Below are 14200 nucleotides of genomic sequence, written 5' to 3'. Positions count from 1 at the left end.
GGGGTCAGCATGGAGCCATTGTGACCTAGAAACATCCAAAAGGAAGGACAGAAGAAAAAGAGGACCTGTGAGGTGGAGGGGGGTGGCTGATCAGTAGACCACTCAGGACCATTCCTGTCCTCCCTGAATCTGCTCACCCAGATACTTCACCTGTGGGAGCCAGTTGGGGGTCAAACCCAGGCGATAAGGTGTGGCAGGTGCCACCTTTCTTCACTGGACTGTCACTACTGTGTCTTGTCTTCTCTACTCATGGTGGCATCCCCCTCCTCCCTCATGCTCCCACTCTGGCTGCCCTTTGCTCTCCTTGCCATCTCCTGCTCCATCATGTGCCCTTTTGATTTGAAATTGTCTCCTCTGTAACTATGCTATTAATTTTCTTTCGGGATACTCATGGATGGCTCAGCTCCGGGGGAATCCCACACCCGCCCTCAGACTGTGATTCATGACTCTGGCTGGGGGTGGCGGTCCCCAGGATAGAAGCAAGTTCCCTGCAGAGATTCTTGTCATGGACACCTCCATGACAGAGCTTGGCTTTCTGCTGTCCTTGGGCTCAGAACAAATCATATCCTCCCAGTGTATAAGCTGGGTGGCCCAGTGCCCTGGCCCCCGAGGCTTGCTAGGGAGATCTTCCTGTGTCCAAGCATCTTCTTCTCCCAGCCCTGGGGTAACTGCCTTGCTTGGTCCTTCCAGTCTCAGAATCCCCATGAATAGCATCTTTCCCTGGTGCCGCCATCACACAGGCTCTGAGTCTCTTGACTTCTGAATGCCTCCTACCCCCTGCTCAGTCCCAGTGACCACAATGCATTTCAGGCATCCCGAAAGTGGTCATACAGCAACTCTACTCTCTGGCAGCTTCTAGGTGCTGGGGCTTCCACAAGGGACTAGAGACAGGATTGGACGTCCAGAGAAGAAAGGCAGGTGGAGGATCATTAGGGAGAGCATGAAGGGCTGCAAAACTCACCATCGTAGAGACAACACAGGCCTCCGTATCTGTGACCACTTATATAAGTGCATGACTACACCTTCCTGAAGGTGAGAGAAAGCAATGCCAAGGCTTGAACCAAACACTTGGAAGGAAATGGCAAACACAGGAGATCAGAACAGGCACCATTCCCATACTTACAGATGAGGTTGAGCTCAGAGAGGTCAAATCCCTGCATGGGACCACACAGAACTGGATTCCAGGCCAGATGCAGTTGGCAGCGTAACTTCTTCTGCCCCGCCTTCCAGCGTCCTCCCAGACAAGAACAACAAAGCCAATGGGTAGTACCTGTAGCCCAGGGCACCACACTTTCCTACGAGTTTGTCCTCTACATCAGCTGGTCACGTCGCCTTGCTTGGAACTCTCTCCCTCTCTTGACTGCTTGTGACTTTTTCCTCTGGCCTATGGTGAATCTTCTGGTTACCAAACACCTTCTGAGCCCCTCTAGGATGGGACTACATGCTCACTGCCATGGGCTTGCATGTCTTTTGTTTGTTCACTCGTCAAGCCCATATTGGAGACCTAGTATGTGCCAGGCAACTTTGGACATCAGTCTGAAATAACAAATACAAAATGAAGTACCACATGAATATGCACTAAGTAGGAAAACACACGGCGCAATGTCGGACACCCATGGCTCCTCCAGATGGACCATGCTGTCTCGGATTACCCGGACACTTGTCAAACTCTTTGATTTAAGTATTTTAACCTCAGCAGCATCCCTACCCCTCAGCATATTGTGTGGGCCAGAGACAGCACACATTTGGATTTTTACATCAGTAAAGGAATTCCTTTCTAGTGTGTACCTACTATGTACTTGACTATGTTCTATGGGTTGGTTGGAAATACAGCCTGAACACAGTGGATAACAAACATCTCTGCCTTCATGAGATTCGCATTCTTCTGGGAATAGAATGGAATCAAATGAATGATTTGCGTCCCTAATTAATTAATTAGCATTCAGAGAAGATAGAGAAAAAAATCGTGGAGTGGAGAGGTCTCAGCTTCCCACTCCCCATATCAGCATGCATACCTGCTCCTTTGTCACACCAGCCACCTCAGTCTGGGTACCTGTGCTTACCTGGCCCACCCACAGGTGGTCCTGGCCACTATGCTTTCCATCCTGAGTTCCCCGATGCTGACCCAAGCTACCTCATCACTTGCTTGGGGAGCAGTTGGCTGTCTCTTGCTCCAGGCTCAGTTGACACCTTCGCTTCAGGATGTTTATTCTGCACCAGTGTCTTCTCCAACACTGCTGGGCAATTCCCACCATTGCGTTAGCAGCATCTGCCACACTTTGTTGTTCTGTTTCCTTGTAACTGTTTAGTCATCTCTTCTCACGCATCTGAACCGTTCACAGGTCATTTCCCAACCCACCTCATCTTGGCCTAACTACTTCTGCTTTCCGCTCTGTGATTCCACAGGAAATGCCCCCGTGTGTGTATGTGTGTGTGTGTGTGTGTGTGTGTGTGTGTGTGTGTGTGTGTGTGTTCACTATCTAACTGGTTTCAAGTTCACAGTGATCCTCCTGAGTCCTCTGTCTCCTGAGTCCTGGGAGTGCAGGTGTGCTTGCCATGCCTGATTCATTCCCTTCACTTTTGCAGAGACTGTCCCTCCTACCAGGAGTTAGCACAGTACCTGACATGCAGTAGATGCTTGAGTTTGAATTTTTTTTTTCAAAAAATGAACTTGAGACTTGTAAATAGTGGTTGAATCACCTCAAAGTGTTCAAATCTCTGCAGAATCCATGTACTTGACCTATGACCTATAGCCTATGACCCTGGCTTGTGACCTCTCTGGGCTTTTGCTCACCTAAAGGAAAAGTTCTCAGCACAGAATTGAGGATTGCTTGGCCTGAGTGTGACATCAGTGGGCACCCAGAAGCTTCTCCATAAACTGTGTTTGAGAAGCTGATAGTCTTGATACAAGGCCCTTTCTCAGAGTGGTCAGAGGTTGGGTTCAGCCCAGATGATGGATTAGACTCCAGAGTCTGTACTCCCTCAGTGTGAAAAATGATGCCAGATACTTGCATCTTTAGGTGGCTCTGTTTCCATCACCTATAAATGGGAGTGGGATGACGCTCCTTCATAGGAGGGTGGGATTCAGCTCCCAATAAATTTCAGCCAGTGCCATAGCACACAACATGGATGACCACAACATGAGGCTCGGGTCCCCAGTTCTTGATGAATGAAAAGATGAGTTTCTAGAGAGGCTAAGTAACTGCCCAAGGTCAAACAACAAGAAAATGGCAGCCTTGTACTTCAAGGCCAGGTCTGCTGTGCCCAAATCCCATGTTATTTCCACTCCATCAAAGAGGCAGCTCAAAATAGGCCTGTGGCATTTCGGCTAATTTCCTCTAAGCCCTTCCCAAGTAACACGCTGCAGTTACACAAAGCCGCTCCCTAGATGTCCATTCAGCAGCTACTAAGCACAGGTGCCTGGTGTGGCCCATGCAGCAAATAGGGCCTGAGCAGGGCCAGCTCTCCCAGGAGGCCTTCCCTGGCCTGGAGAAGGGCCCTATGATATATAACTCATTTGGAAGTGGGGGAAAGGTGAGACAAGAAGTATGCAGAAGATGAAGACAGAGAGCATTCTGGGTATAAAATGGGGTTAAGAAATGAGAGGCATCCTCCCCCCTTGCTACATGTCAGGCTCTTTGCTTTTCTTCTGCCGTATGAAGTCCACACGTAGCTGCATGCGCATTGTTTACCAAGAGTCCACCATGGATCTAGAACTTCCCTTGGGTCCCAAAGTCATAACAGTGAGTATGATACAGCTATTGACCTCAAAGGGTTTTAGGCAATGAAGGAGGTCACAGCACAATTAGGTGTGATCAGTGTGGCAAGCAGTGAAAATCGGCGGGTAGCTGAGAAGCTCTGAACGGAGTTCATAGACACTTACAGACCCATTTTCCAGATACTGAAACTGAGTCTTCAGGAGGCCAGCTCAGACAGAGTGTGGCATTTCCCCGTTCCCCAGGGGAAGCTGTGTCCTCAGGCCTAGTCTCTCTGCAGCAGTCTCTTATGTTGTCTCCTTGCTGGCTGTGAAGACCGCGTCTCCTCCCCTTCCCCTTCCCCCTCCCCCTCCTCCTCCTCCTCCTCCACAACCCCACCCTCTGCCCGTGTTGTTTTCCTGGTGACAATCTGGCCAGAAGATGAATCAAACGCTGAGCGAGTGCTACAGCTGCTGTCAGCAGTTCCGAGGTTAGCAAAGTCCGTGGATGGAGGCTTCTGAGACTGTGCTACGAGTGCCTTTTGAGCAGAAGGCTCGCGGGTTGATATAAGTGGAAAGAAGATGAGAAGTGCGTTGCTCCCACTGTGCACAGGCAGGTCAAAGGCAGCCAAGGTGACAGGCATCAGTGAAGGGAAACCTCTCAGACACAGTTAAGGACGCCCAAGAGTCTCTCCCCAACTGCCCGGCTCAAAAGACCTAGGTGATCTCAGAAGTCTTGATACCTGCCCCTCATATCTTCCTTAAGGATAGCAGCCCAAGAAAAACACCCACCCCAAACCACTACCAAATTGCCCTTGGGATGAGCAAACCAACCCCTCCCTCTTTCCCACTACCACTTTCCTCCCAAAATCCAAGAAGGCCTGAGAACCCTTCCAGTGTAAGCTAGCTCCAGCCACCAGTAAAATCCCTTGGCACAAGTTGCAGAACCCCGGGTCACCTCCTCCAGATGCCAGTACCCTATCCCTGAGCCAGCACGACGGCTGTCAGTCCTCAGAATGGTCTTTCTGGTCTGAGGATGGAGCAGAGATTGGGAAAACCGAAGATTTATGCAGGGCAGAGAAACAGGTAGTTTCTACCTGTGACTGGGAAGATGAGAGGAAGAACTTAGGCACAAGGAGCTACACTCAAGGAACTACTTCTACTGCAGCCATCTTCTGTGTGCACTTCTAATCTCTGGATCACAGAGAGGTTACCAAGCAGATCACCTCAAGAGAAAAATGAGGGGGTGGAACTACTAAATTGTGAAATAAAAAAAAAAATATCTCTACACCCTTCAACCGATCTACTGGACTCATGGCTGTCTCTGGCCCCTCCTCCAAAGGGAAGACATACCCTAGAGCCTATTTGTTCTCCTTTTTACCTAGTCACAAAGCTGACTGGAGAAGACATGTCATCCACAGCACTGAACACCGTCTTTGTGCTCCCGTTTCTGAGGTCACATTTTAAGGAAAAGCTGCACACACAGACTGGAGAGGTGGCACAGGAATCAACCTGAGCAAGAAAGGGCTCCTGCCTTTCCTGTTCACAGCAGAGAGGCTTGAAAAACAATCTCTCCAACCTCATTGATGAGCGAAACTTGAAAAGATCCACACTCACCTCTCCTGAAAACATTTTTTATCCTTGAGATGAGTATCACGGCTCGAGCCCCAGTTACCAGCCACCCTTTTCTCCTCATTTCTCACTAATAATCTTTTCAAAATGTCTACTTGTGGCAACGAAGACATAGAATTTCACGGAAAACTACAGGGAGTCTCAGATAAAGCTATTGCACACCCCTGTTAGGCAAAAAAAGAGATCATCGAGAGAGGAACGAGGAAGTTGAGAGGCATCTATCTAGCCAATAAAATAAAAACAACCTCCCCTCCCCAAAAAGCGTGGAACCCATGATTACAAGGGCAAAAGCACATAGAGACTATGTTTGTAATTACCCATCCAGGTTCTCTTGCAGGCGGAGATGCAGCTGATTGAAGTTTTGTGGTAGCCTGACTGTGATGGGAGGGCTGTATTTGGAGCTCTGGGCACGTAGCGATGGAATGAGAAGGAGGCTGATCTGGAAGAAACACCGAGGGGGAGGGAGGGAAGAGGAGAGAGAAAGAGAGAGAGAGAGAGAGAGAGAGAGAGAGAGAGAGAGAGAGAGAGAGAGAGAGAGAGATCGCCAGCTACGCCTTCCTCTCAGCTCCAGGAGGCCCCGGCCAGCGCTCATTCCGGAACTGTGGAACAGGAGTCGGGAAGGCCAGGCAGCCCTGCGCTCGGCCCTGGCCTGGCCCGTCCCGGAGGACTGAGGCCCCGTGGCCCCGGGCCCCACTCCTGGCAGACTACGGAGCGCAGGGAGCGCGTAGAGTGGGGAGCTGTCCAGTTCAGCACCACGGCGACGCAGTAGGTGGGCGCTCCTGCTCCGAGAGCTGTCCAGTCCAACACCGCGCCGATGCTGTAGGTGAGAGCGCCCGGTCGCGGGGAGCTGTCCAGTCCAGCACCACGGCTATGCAGTAGGTGGAAGCGCCCGGCCAGGGAGAGCTGTCCGTTTCAGCACCACGGCGATGCTGTAGCTAAGAGCGCCTGGCCCGGGGCTGCGCGGCCGCGAGCGGGGGAGGCGGGCGGGCCTGCCTGCTGCAAGACGCCGGCTCGCGCGCCCCATCGCTCGCTCGCTCGCTGGCTTCCAAGAAGCTTTGCGGATCGGGGGAGGGAACCCCGCCTCGATTCTCCGGGAGAAACCCCCTCCCTCCCCCACTTCTCCGACACTACCCCCGCCGCCAACAACAATAACCGCGGCTGCTCGTCCTGCCGCCGCCGCGCCCGCCAGCCCTGCTGCCGCCGTCGCCGCCGCCGCTGCCGCTGCCGCCGCCGCCGGGGCACAACCATGGGAGGCGAGACCCCCGCACCGGTGCAGCTGAGCTCGAGGGCTTGCAGAAGACTGGGCAGTCTCCTCTGAAACGGAGGCGCCCCGAGGACCCCCTCCCTCCCCAAGGAAGAGAACTGGCGAAGCCACGGATTTTCATGGCGCAGGCCGCAGAGCCGCGAACGAAGACCGAAGGTTGCTTCCTGGCTCTCCCAGTCTCTAACTGTCTAGGTCCGGACCATGAGAGATGGTGTTGAGAATTCGGCTGTTTCCTGGCGCGCTGTGGAAGCCATCTCCAAATTAGTGATCACATATGGAAACTGGAGACCAGAATTTTAGGAAAAGAGATTAAGGCATCTCACTTGGGGGGGTGGGGGGTGTCTTTTTATTTATTTTTCCCTTTTTTAAAAAAAATCGCTGCAACTGGAACAGTTTTTTGATCTCAAAAGGCAAGCCTCTCTTCCCGTGTGATCTTTATAATTTACACACTTTTCCGTGAGCTTTCTTATCTCCCTTTTTTTATATCTCTCCATATTCTCTATTCACACATATATCCATTATATTAGTAGTGGAATTACCATTCGCACCCTCACACACACGCTCCTGAGAACCAGAAGTCGGTTGGGTGTTTATATAATGAAGAATTATGGGGCTGTTTGATCGAGGTGTTCAAATGCTTTTAACCACCGTTGGTGCTTTCGCTGCCTTCAGCTTGATGACCATCGCTGTGGGAACCGACTACTGGCTGTACTCCAGAGGGGTTTGCAAGACCAAAAGTGTCAGTGAGAATGAAACCAGCAAAAAGAACGAGGAAGTTATGACCCATTCCGGATTATGGAGAACCTGCTGCCTCGAAGGTATTTGATTGCCTACCTCCTCCCCCTTCCCACGCCGCCCCTCCCCTCCACACACTCCCCCTCCCCACCCGCCTCCAAATAAGTCCCCTTTACATTCCACCATTTTCCCACTTCACTCCCTCCGCTGCTGCTGCAGATCAAGGTTGGCTGGGTTAGTTTCAGAGGAAAGAAAAATCAATAAGCAAAACCCACACTCTCTACTCTTTGGCCTCCACCCTGTCCTCCCAAATCTCCTCATTGGAATGGTCTATGATACGGTGAAAACAAGAAATTGTCTGTAGAGTCAGATGTGCTCTGGATGTTTTGGGGGTCCTTAGGGTTTGCCTTTGGGTCCAGCTTTGCCACCTATGAGGAGGAATAATAAATTGCTTTCCTGCGTGCTGCTCAGCTTTTTGCAATGAAGGATTCAGAAAAGCTTCTTTCTCTTCCCCTCACTCCTCAAAAGTTACAGGCCCAGCACCATCTGCAAATCTCCTCTTTTTTAAAAAAAAATCTGTTGTTTCTAAGAATCCTTATATGGTAGATTCTAATTATTGCAGGAGCCCCAGCTGCGTTCAAGAGCATTTTGTAATGTCTGCGAGCCCCACATAGCATTTGAGGTGGCTGATTATGTGTATATGTGTGTTTTAACATTTACAAAGTCTAAAAATGCATGTGTCTCTCACTGGAAAAAAAAGCCCAAGTTCTAATAAACGTCGGTCACTTGCAGGTTAGGCTGAGCGCTGATTTGCTTCCACGCAGAGTGACATGTCTGACATCCAGAAGCAAGTTGAGTCAGCACTGTGCAGGCAGGAGTCGAGGGCATGGGGAGGTTGAGGGGGAATGGGAAAGCATGGGGTGGGGGGTGTCAGCTGTTGGCCTTGATCTTGCAGAGTCATTGGGGCATGTGTGCTGCATGTGCCATGGGCCAAGGGGCTCCCACGGTGTAAAGGCTGGTAGACTAGGACATGAGGAAGGCATGTGCTTCTGGGACACGTTAATAACACAAGAGCAAGGGGGAAAACTCTGCAGGTCATACAAGCTGCATTTAGCCACAGACTTTAATAGGAAGGAGTGAATTTGCATAGCTATATCGGTCTGTGTGCACAAGCCACCTATAGGAAGACAGGCAGAGAGACACATATGCCCCTGTGTGGAAAGAGGCTTGTGTGTGTTCCACTGATATGAGCCAACCCTAGAGGCCCTTTGAGGCAGCATCGGGAAGTGAGCACTGCAGAACCGTTTGTTAAGCTCAACGTGGGGTTGTGCTGCAGGGAGTTGGGGCCAGCAGATGGGGGGAGAGGGTAAAACTGATGCGGTCTTGGGTGTCTAACCCATATTGAGCCAAACACTAGTCTGGGAAAGAGCTCACATCGCATGCCCCCTCCCGGTGTTCTTGGTGCAAACGGTTGAGTGATGGCTGAACATGTTTTGAATAGCTAAGTGACTTCATTGAGCGATGGTCTGTTTGACGCATACTGCATTTGGTACCCTTTCTCAGTCCAAGCGCTGCCTTTAACATTCTGCAGAGGTGCTCTCTGCTGAACACTCCGTGCTCGTCCCCAGCCAGAGAGTCAATATCAGGAAATTAATAGGGACCGTTTTACACACACGCATTCCGCCTCTCTTAAAAAATGAAAAGCCTTTCATAGCGCCAGTCATTTGCAGTGGAAAGACGGCTTCCATGTAATTAAACATTTATGGCAAGCTTTGATGCTGAAAGAGAAAGAAAGCGAAGTGAATGAGGGTTGCTTTGGGGACATGATCCTGGCAGCTATTTGCGTTCCTTGGATTTTGGTTAGAGGGATAAAGAGATTTGCAGCCAAGAAAATTTTGAGAAAGAAAAAAAAATCCGTCTTTATTTTGGGGCAAATGTAATCAGATATTGGTGACTTTGTGTAAATATACTGTTTAAGTCAGGGGTTTATCAACGGATTCTTAATTCTGTGATCTTTTAAACATCTTATAATTCGCAATAGACAGGCAGACTTGCGATGGCTGTGGGTCACTTGTGCATCAAAAGGCTTAAGTGTTTTCATTAGAAGCCCATCTGTTCAGGAGTCTGCAGCCACCCACCCCCTCTAACTTTCTCTCCAAGCTCACTCTCTTCCTCTTCGATCGACTATAAGGGGATAGAGTTGTGTGATGTACGCAGGAACTGTGGGTTTGGCACTGTCCCCAGCAGCCTCCCCAGGTGCCCAACCCAGCACTTGCCTCCAGGCAGTGAGGGGAGGACTGGGTTAATAGTCCCTTTTCCACGTGGAGCTGAGGCCCCAGCCTGCAAGAGCTGGTGAGTTGCAGGGCCCTGTCTGACCTGACTTTCCATGTCTCGAGCTTCTTTCTGTCTTGGAGCTTTGAGGGCCTGGGGCCCCCTCACCTAGGCCACTCAGGAAGAGGCTGGAGGATTTTAAGATGCTGCTTTTCAAACTGCATGCACTTCCGCAAGCCAGGGGGAATTGGCATGCACAGCCCTGATGGTGTCATTGACAAGTTTGAGTCTCTGAGGGCTCAGAACACAGTCAGCTTCAAAGAGGGCTAGGTCATCGGCACTTCTTCTTCAAGTCGGGGCCTAGGGTGAGAAAGTAGACTTCCCAGAAAGATCCCCTCACCCCATCTTTAATTGTGCTCTGTGCCCACGCTGGAGACCCTGTGAACAGGTTTCCAATTTTCTCCCTGAAAGGCTGCTGGTAACTGCAGCTGAAAACCAGGCCTTGCCTCCTCTCATGTCTTTTACTCTCTACTTTTCATTAGGATTTCTGTGCGTAGTCTCCTGAGGTGGTTATTTTCTTTTTACCTTGCCGTGAAAAGAAGAGTTGGGAAATAGTTCCTGGCCTCTGTGGCTGCTTTTGAAAATAATGAGTCTGCAGAGGGATGGCCACCTGTTAGGGCCACACTCTGGAGAAAGAGAGAAATCAAGGAAATATTCCCCTCTGTGGATAACTGAAAACTCTTTCTGTGTGAACATGAACTGTCTGGTAGGTGGGTGTCCTTACTGAGCTTCAAGCCTGTGGCAGTAGAGGGGGCAAGCTATATGTGACGCTGGCATGTACAGAGTGCTTGGTGGAAGCCTTGAAATTGTTCAGAAAGCTGCCTTAGGAGTCCCGGAGTGGGAAGCTGACCTGGCTCTTTCAGGAAAAAACAAAAAACAAACAACTTAGTCTAATTTCCAGAAGGGCGCAGGAATGGCTTCCTGCAAATACAACATGTGTGCAGCACCGTGGCTTGCCACTTTGAGAATTGGCCTCTGCTGTAACCTCAGAGGAAGCATTTCCAGGGACAAGAGACTCATGGTGTTGGTACTCTCCAGATACTGCCTCCCTTTTGTCCCCACTCCACTTTACCCCAGAGGACTTACAGCCCTGCCGAGGAGGAGCCCCTCTCCCTCCTTTTGTACTCCTTACCACACCTTAAGTAACAGCAAGATTACTGCTATCTTTCCAGATTGGTGCCTTCCCCCTTGCTGGACCTTCCAGCCCTGCAGTATCAGTGATGCCTCACATGTGCCTGTGTGTGGTACCTCTGACACGTTACTCACATCTTCACTCTCTTTGAATAATGAACACCTCCCCCGTCCCTAGCTCTTTTCTAAGTTCGGAACTGCATGGTCCTCGTCCGGCCTTCAAGGTGTTAGAATGTTCAAGGCCTCTCAGCATGCACTCTTGTTTCTACAGAAGGAAAGAATAGAGATTTTGGTCCAACAGAGGCTACCTGCCTGTCTGAATACGCTTGCCTTCAACTGAGCCTTCTCAGCGTGTGCACACTGGTCCCTAATATTGTAATAATAAAACACTATTTCTAAGATCACCTGGCTTTCTCTAGGGCCTAGAGTCTAGGAACTCGGCCCACAGTAGATGCACAAGAAATATTTGTCAACATCTAGATTCAGATATTTTTAATATGATTGAAATGAATGCAGACATTAGAATGAAGAGAGAGAGAGAGAGAGAGAGAGAGAGAGAGAGAGAGAGAGAGAGAGAGAGAATCAGAATGATTTGGGGTTTTTTTTTTTCTTTTTTTCTTTTTTTTTTCTTCCTGGAATTCTTTTTTAAAAAAATAATAATGAGTCATGAGTTTATTATAAAATAGAAGAAGCCAAAGGGCTCCATCTCTGAGCTGTGCAGTTCCTAAGTGGCCAAAGTGAGGGCAAATTATTCAAGGGAGGGAGAAGAGAATCCACACAATCTCTAAGGGAAAGGGGGCAGCAGGTTTTCTTCATTTTCTGTTATCACAATTCAAGTGTCACTTAGCCATGTCCAGAGCAGGGACCTCTGGGAATCATACTCTACCAACCCTGGTCAGCACCTATAGAACCTTCTGTTCTTTAGGAAAACTGCCGTCCAACTCATCCAAACGTCCTGCCCTACCCCCACCACCCAGGGCCCAGTAGCTTGACAGAGAGCAGGCCCAGTGTTTTAGCATAGCCAAGTCTGACTCTGCCCATTGCACTACACAGCTGCCCCCCTCTAAACACTCTCTGCCTTGCCTCTGCTTCTAAGGTGAGTGGGAGGAGGGAACCGTATACCAGGGTCATACGGCAGAAAGTGGCTGAGCCAGAACTTGTACTCACCCCCCTGTCACACCTGGAGCTCCCTTCTCTTCTATGCTCCATATACTCTGGAGGGCCATGGAACACTCCGGACATGGGACCTTGGCTACTGTTCATGGTCACTGCCTATAACAGGTCCTATTTTGTCTCCATCAGATAGAGCCTCCATTGAGCCAGCATGCGTAGCCAGGAGGGCTGAGCTCTTGGCCACTTGACTGCCACTGTGCCACCCTGCCCCTTTCAAGAGGACCTGACTGTAGTTCACGCCCCCACGCCCTCTTTCTTGGCTAAACTGAGGCTGAAGAACTGTAATGGCCAATTCCCAGCAGAGAACTATAGCCCTGACCCACTGGGCGCTTTTTTCTTTGGGATCTTTCCCTTTGGAGGCGTCCTTGGTGTGACCATTCCATAGATTTATGACAAGTTTAAGAAAATACCCCAACTCTACCTCCCCTGTGCATCATGGGAGTTTTCAGAGGAAGCTTGATGTTGGAAAGGGAAATGTTTCTAACCCTATGGGACTGGGTTCTCTTCAACCTAATGAGCTGTGGCATTTGGGGCCATCAAGAGCCCTTCTAGGCCTCAGCTTCCTTTCTTATAAGAGCAGGAAGTGTCATAACCCCATTGCAAGGGTGGTTGGGGGTTAGAGCTTAAATGACTCCGTAGGGTAAGGAAAGGAAGAACACTCCATCTGTGATGACAGCTGTTCTCCTTGTCCTCATCCAATCCCTATTCCCACCTAAATCCCATCCTGTAGTCATTTTATTGGTTTGTTTGCTTTTACAAAGTACTTACTGCTGTCCAGATCATGGTGTTGAAGTTTTGTTCTGCAATCTTATCTCTCTCCTGCTTTCCGCTGTACCCACAGTTGATAGTGACAGTGCAGAATGTCAACCTGTGTTGGCGAATGAATAACCATCACCAGCTACAAAAGGAGGGTAGCTCAGCCTTAGCAGCCCCCTTATATCGCTCAGGAGTGGGCCTCTGGGTGAGCAGTAAAAACAAAACATCCTTTTGACGCTCCAAAATAAGTAATGAACCTAAGACAGGGGAGTGGATGAAGGAGGAGAAAGGGAGACAGGGGGCTGCCAGGAAAGGGAGAGTGACAAAGAGCAGTAATAGAAGTGGGACCTGGGAAAGCTGATTGTGGGGACCCTTTACATTAGCCCCAACTTTCCCTTCTCCATCATCTACAGAGGCTATCTTGAAGCATTTCAGAGAGAGCTTCAGTGTCAGGGAGAAGGGTAAAATGTCTACTCAGGCTTCTAAGGTATTTTCAGTTCTATCAGAATACCAGGACATGCTGTGGTGGTTGACACCAATGAGCTCAGAACTCAGGAGGCTGAGGCAGGAGGATTGTCACAAGTTTGAGGAAAACCTGGGCTGCATAGCGAGTTCCAGGATGGCCTTAACCACAGTGTGAGACCCTGTTTCTAAATAATAATAATAATAATAATAATAATAATAATAATAATAATAATAATAATAATGTTTTATAAATTTAAATCATCAATGGCTCTTTTTAATCTTAAAATAATTCTTTTGGCCAAACCCCATACTAAAATGAAGTCCGCACTTTAAATGTCTAGGCTATTTCCCCAGAGGCACATATGAAGCAATCTCTGCCCTGGTTCAGCCTTTGATGAACCTCTAGAAAAGTCCCAAGTGCATATCCAGGGATCTCAAGACCTCATAGGAAGGTCTCCCTGACTCAAGATCACTGACATGGGGTCCTTACAGACTAATTTAACAATTCTGGCCTATGGGGGGGGGGCAGGTTAAGCATGGATTAGTACCATTAAGAGGTGGCACACAGGGCTGAGTTTAGGAGACTTGGAACTCTGTATGATTGGTAAGATCCATGGTGTTTCTAAAATAGACTCTGGGAGCCAGAAACATGGCTCAGTAAATTGCTTGCCATGAAAGAAGCCTCTGGTACCACATTTTAAAAACAGGCTGTGGGCTGGGGAGATGGCTCATTTGGTAAAGTTTTTGCCTTACAAGCATGAAGACCTGAGTTCAAATCCCCAGAGCCCATGCAAAGCTGGGTGCAGTAGCATATGTCTATAATCCCAAGGATTTTACAGTGATGTCTCAGGTAGAGACAAGAGGATCCTCAGAAGCTCCCAGGCCAGCTAGGCTGTGCTGAACAGTGAGAGATCCTGCCTCAAACAAGGTGGAAGGCAAAGACTGACTCTAAGGATGTCCTCTGACTCCCAAACCTTTACCATGGCATGCCTATACCACAGTCACATTCATGTGCACAC

The 14200-nt window shown here is 49.4% G+C and overlaps 1 protein-coding gene across 1 annotated transcript in view; it reads left to right on the top strand.

The window, feature by feature from the left end:
* Positions 1-6565: 6565 nt before the first annotated feature.
* Cacng2 (calcium voltage-gated channel auxiliary subunit gamma 2) overlaps positions 6566-14200 on the top strand; it is a 119817-nt gene continuing 112182 nt past the window's right edge. Inside the window, exon 1 of the mRNA XM_051159907.1 lies at positions 6566-7408. Within this exon, the coding sequence (XP_051015864.1) occupies positions 7198-7408 (211 nt within the window). The 5' untranslated portion in view covers positions 6566-7197. The remainder of the gene's footprint in view (positions 7409-14200) is intronic.

This window comes from Acomys russatus, chromosome 17 (assembly GCF_903995435.1).
Source record: "Acomys russatus chromosome 17, mAcoRus1.1, whole genome shotgun sequence".
In the NCBI taxonomy this organism is placed as follows: domain Eukaryota; kingdom Metazoa; phylum Chordata; class Mammalia; order Rodentia; family Muridae; genus Acomys; species Acomys russatus.
Note: the sequence above shows the minus strand (reverse complement) of the source record. Positions and strands in the feature narration are given on the sequence as shown.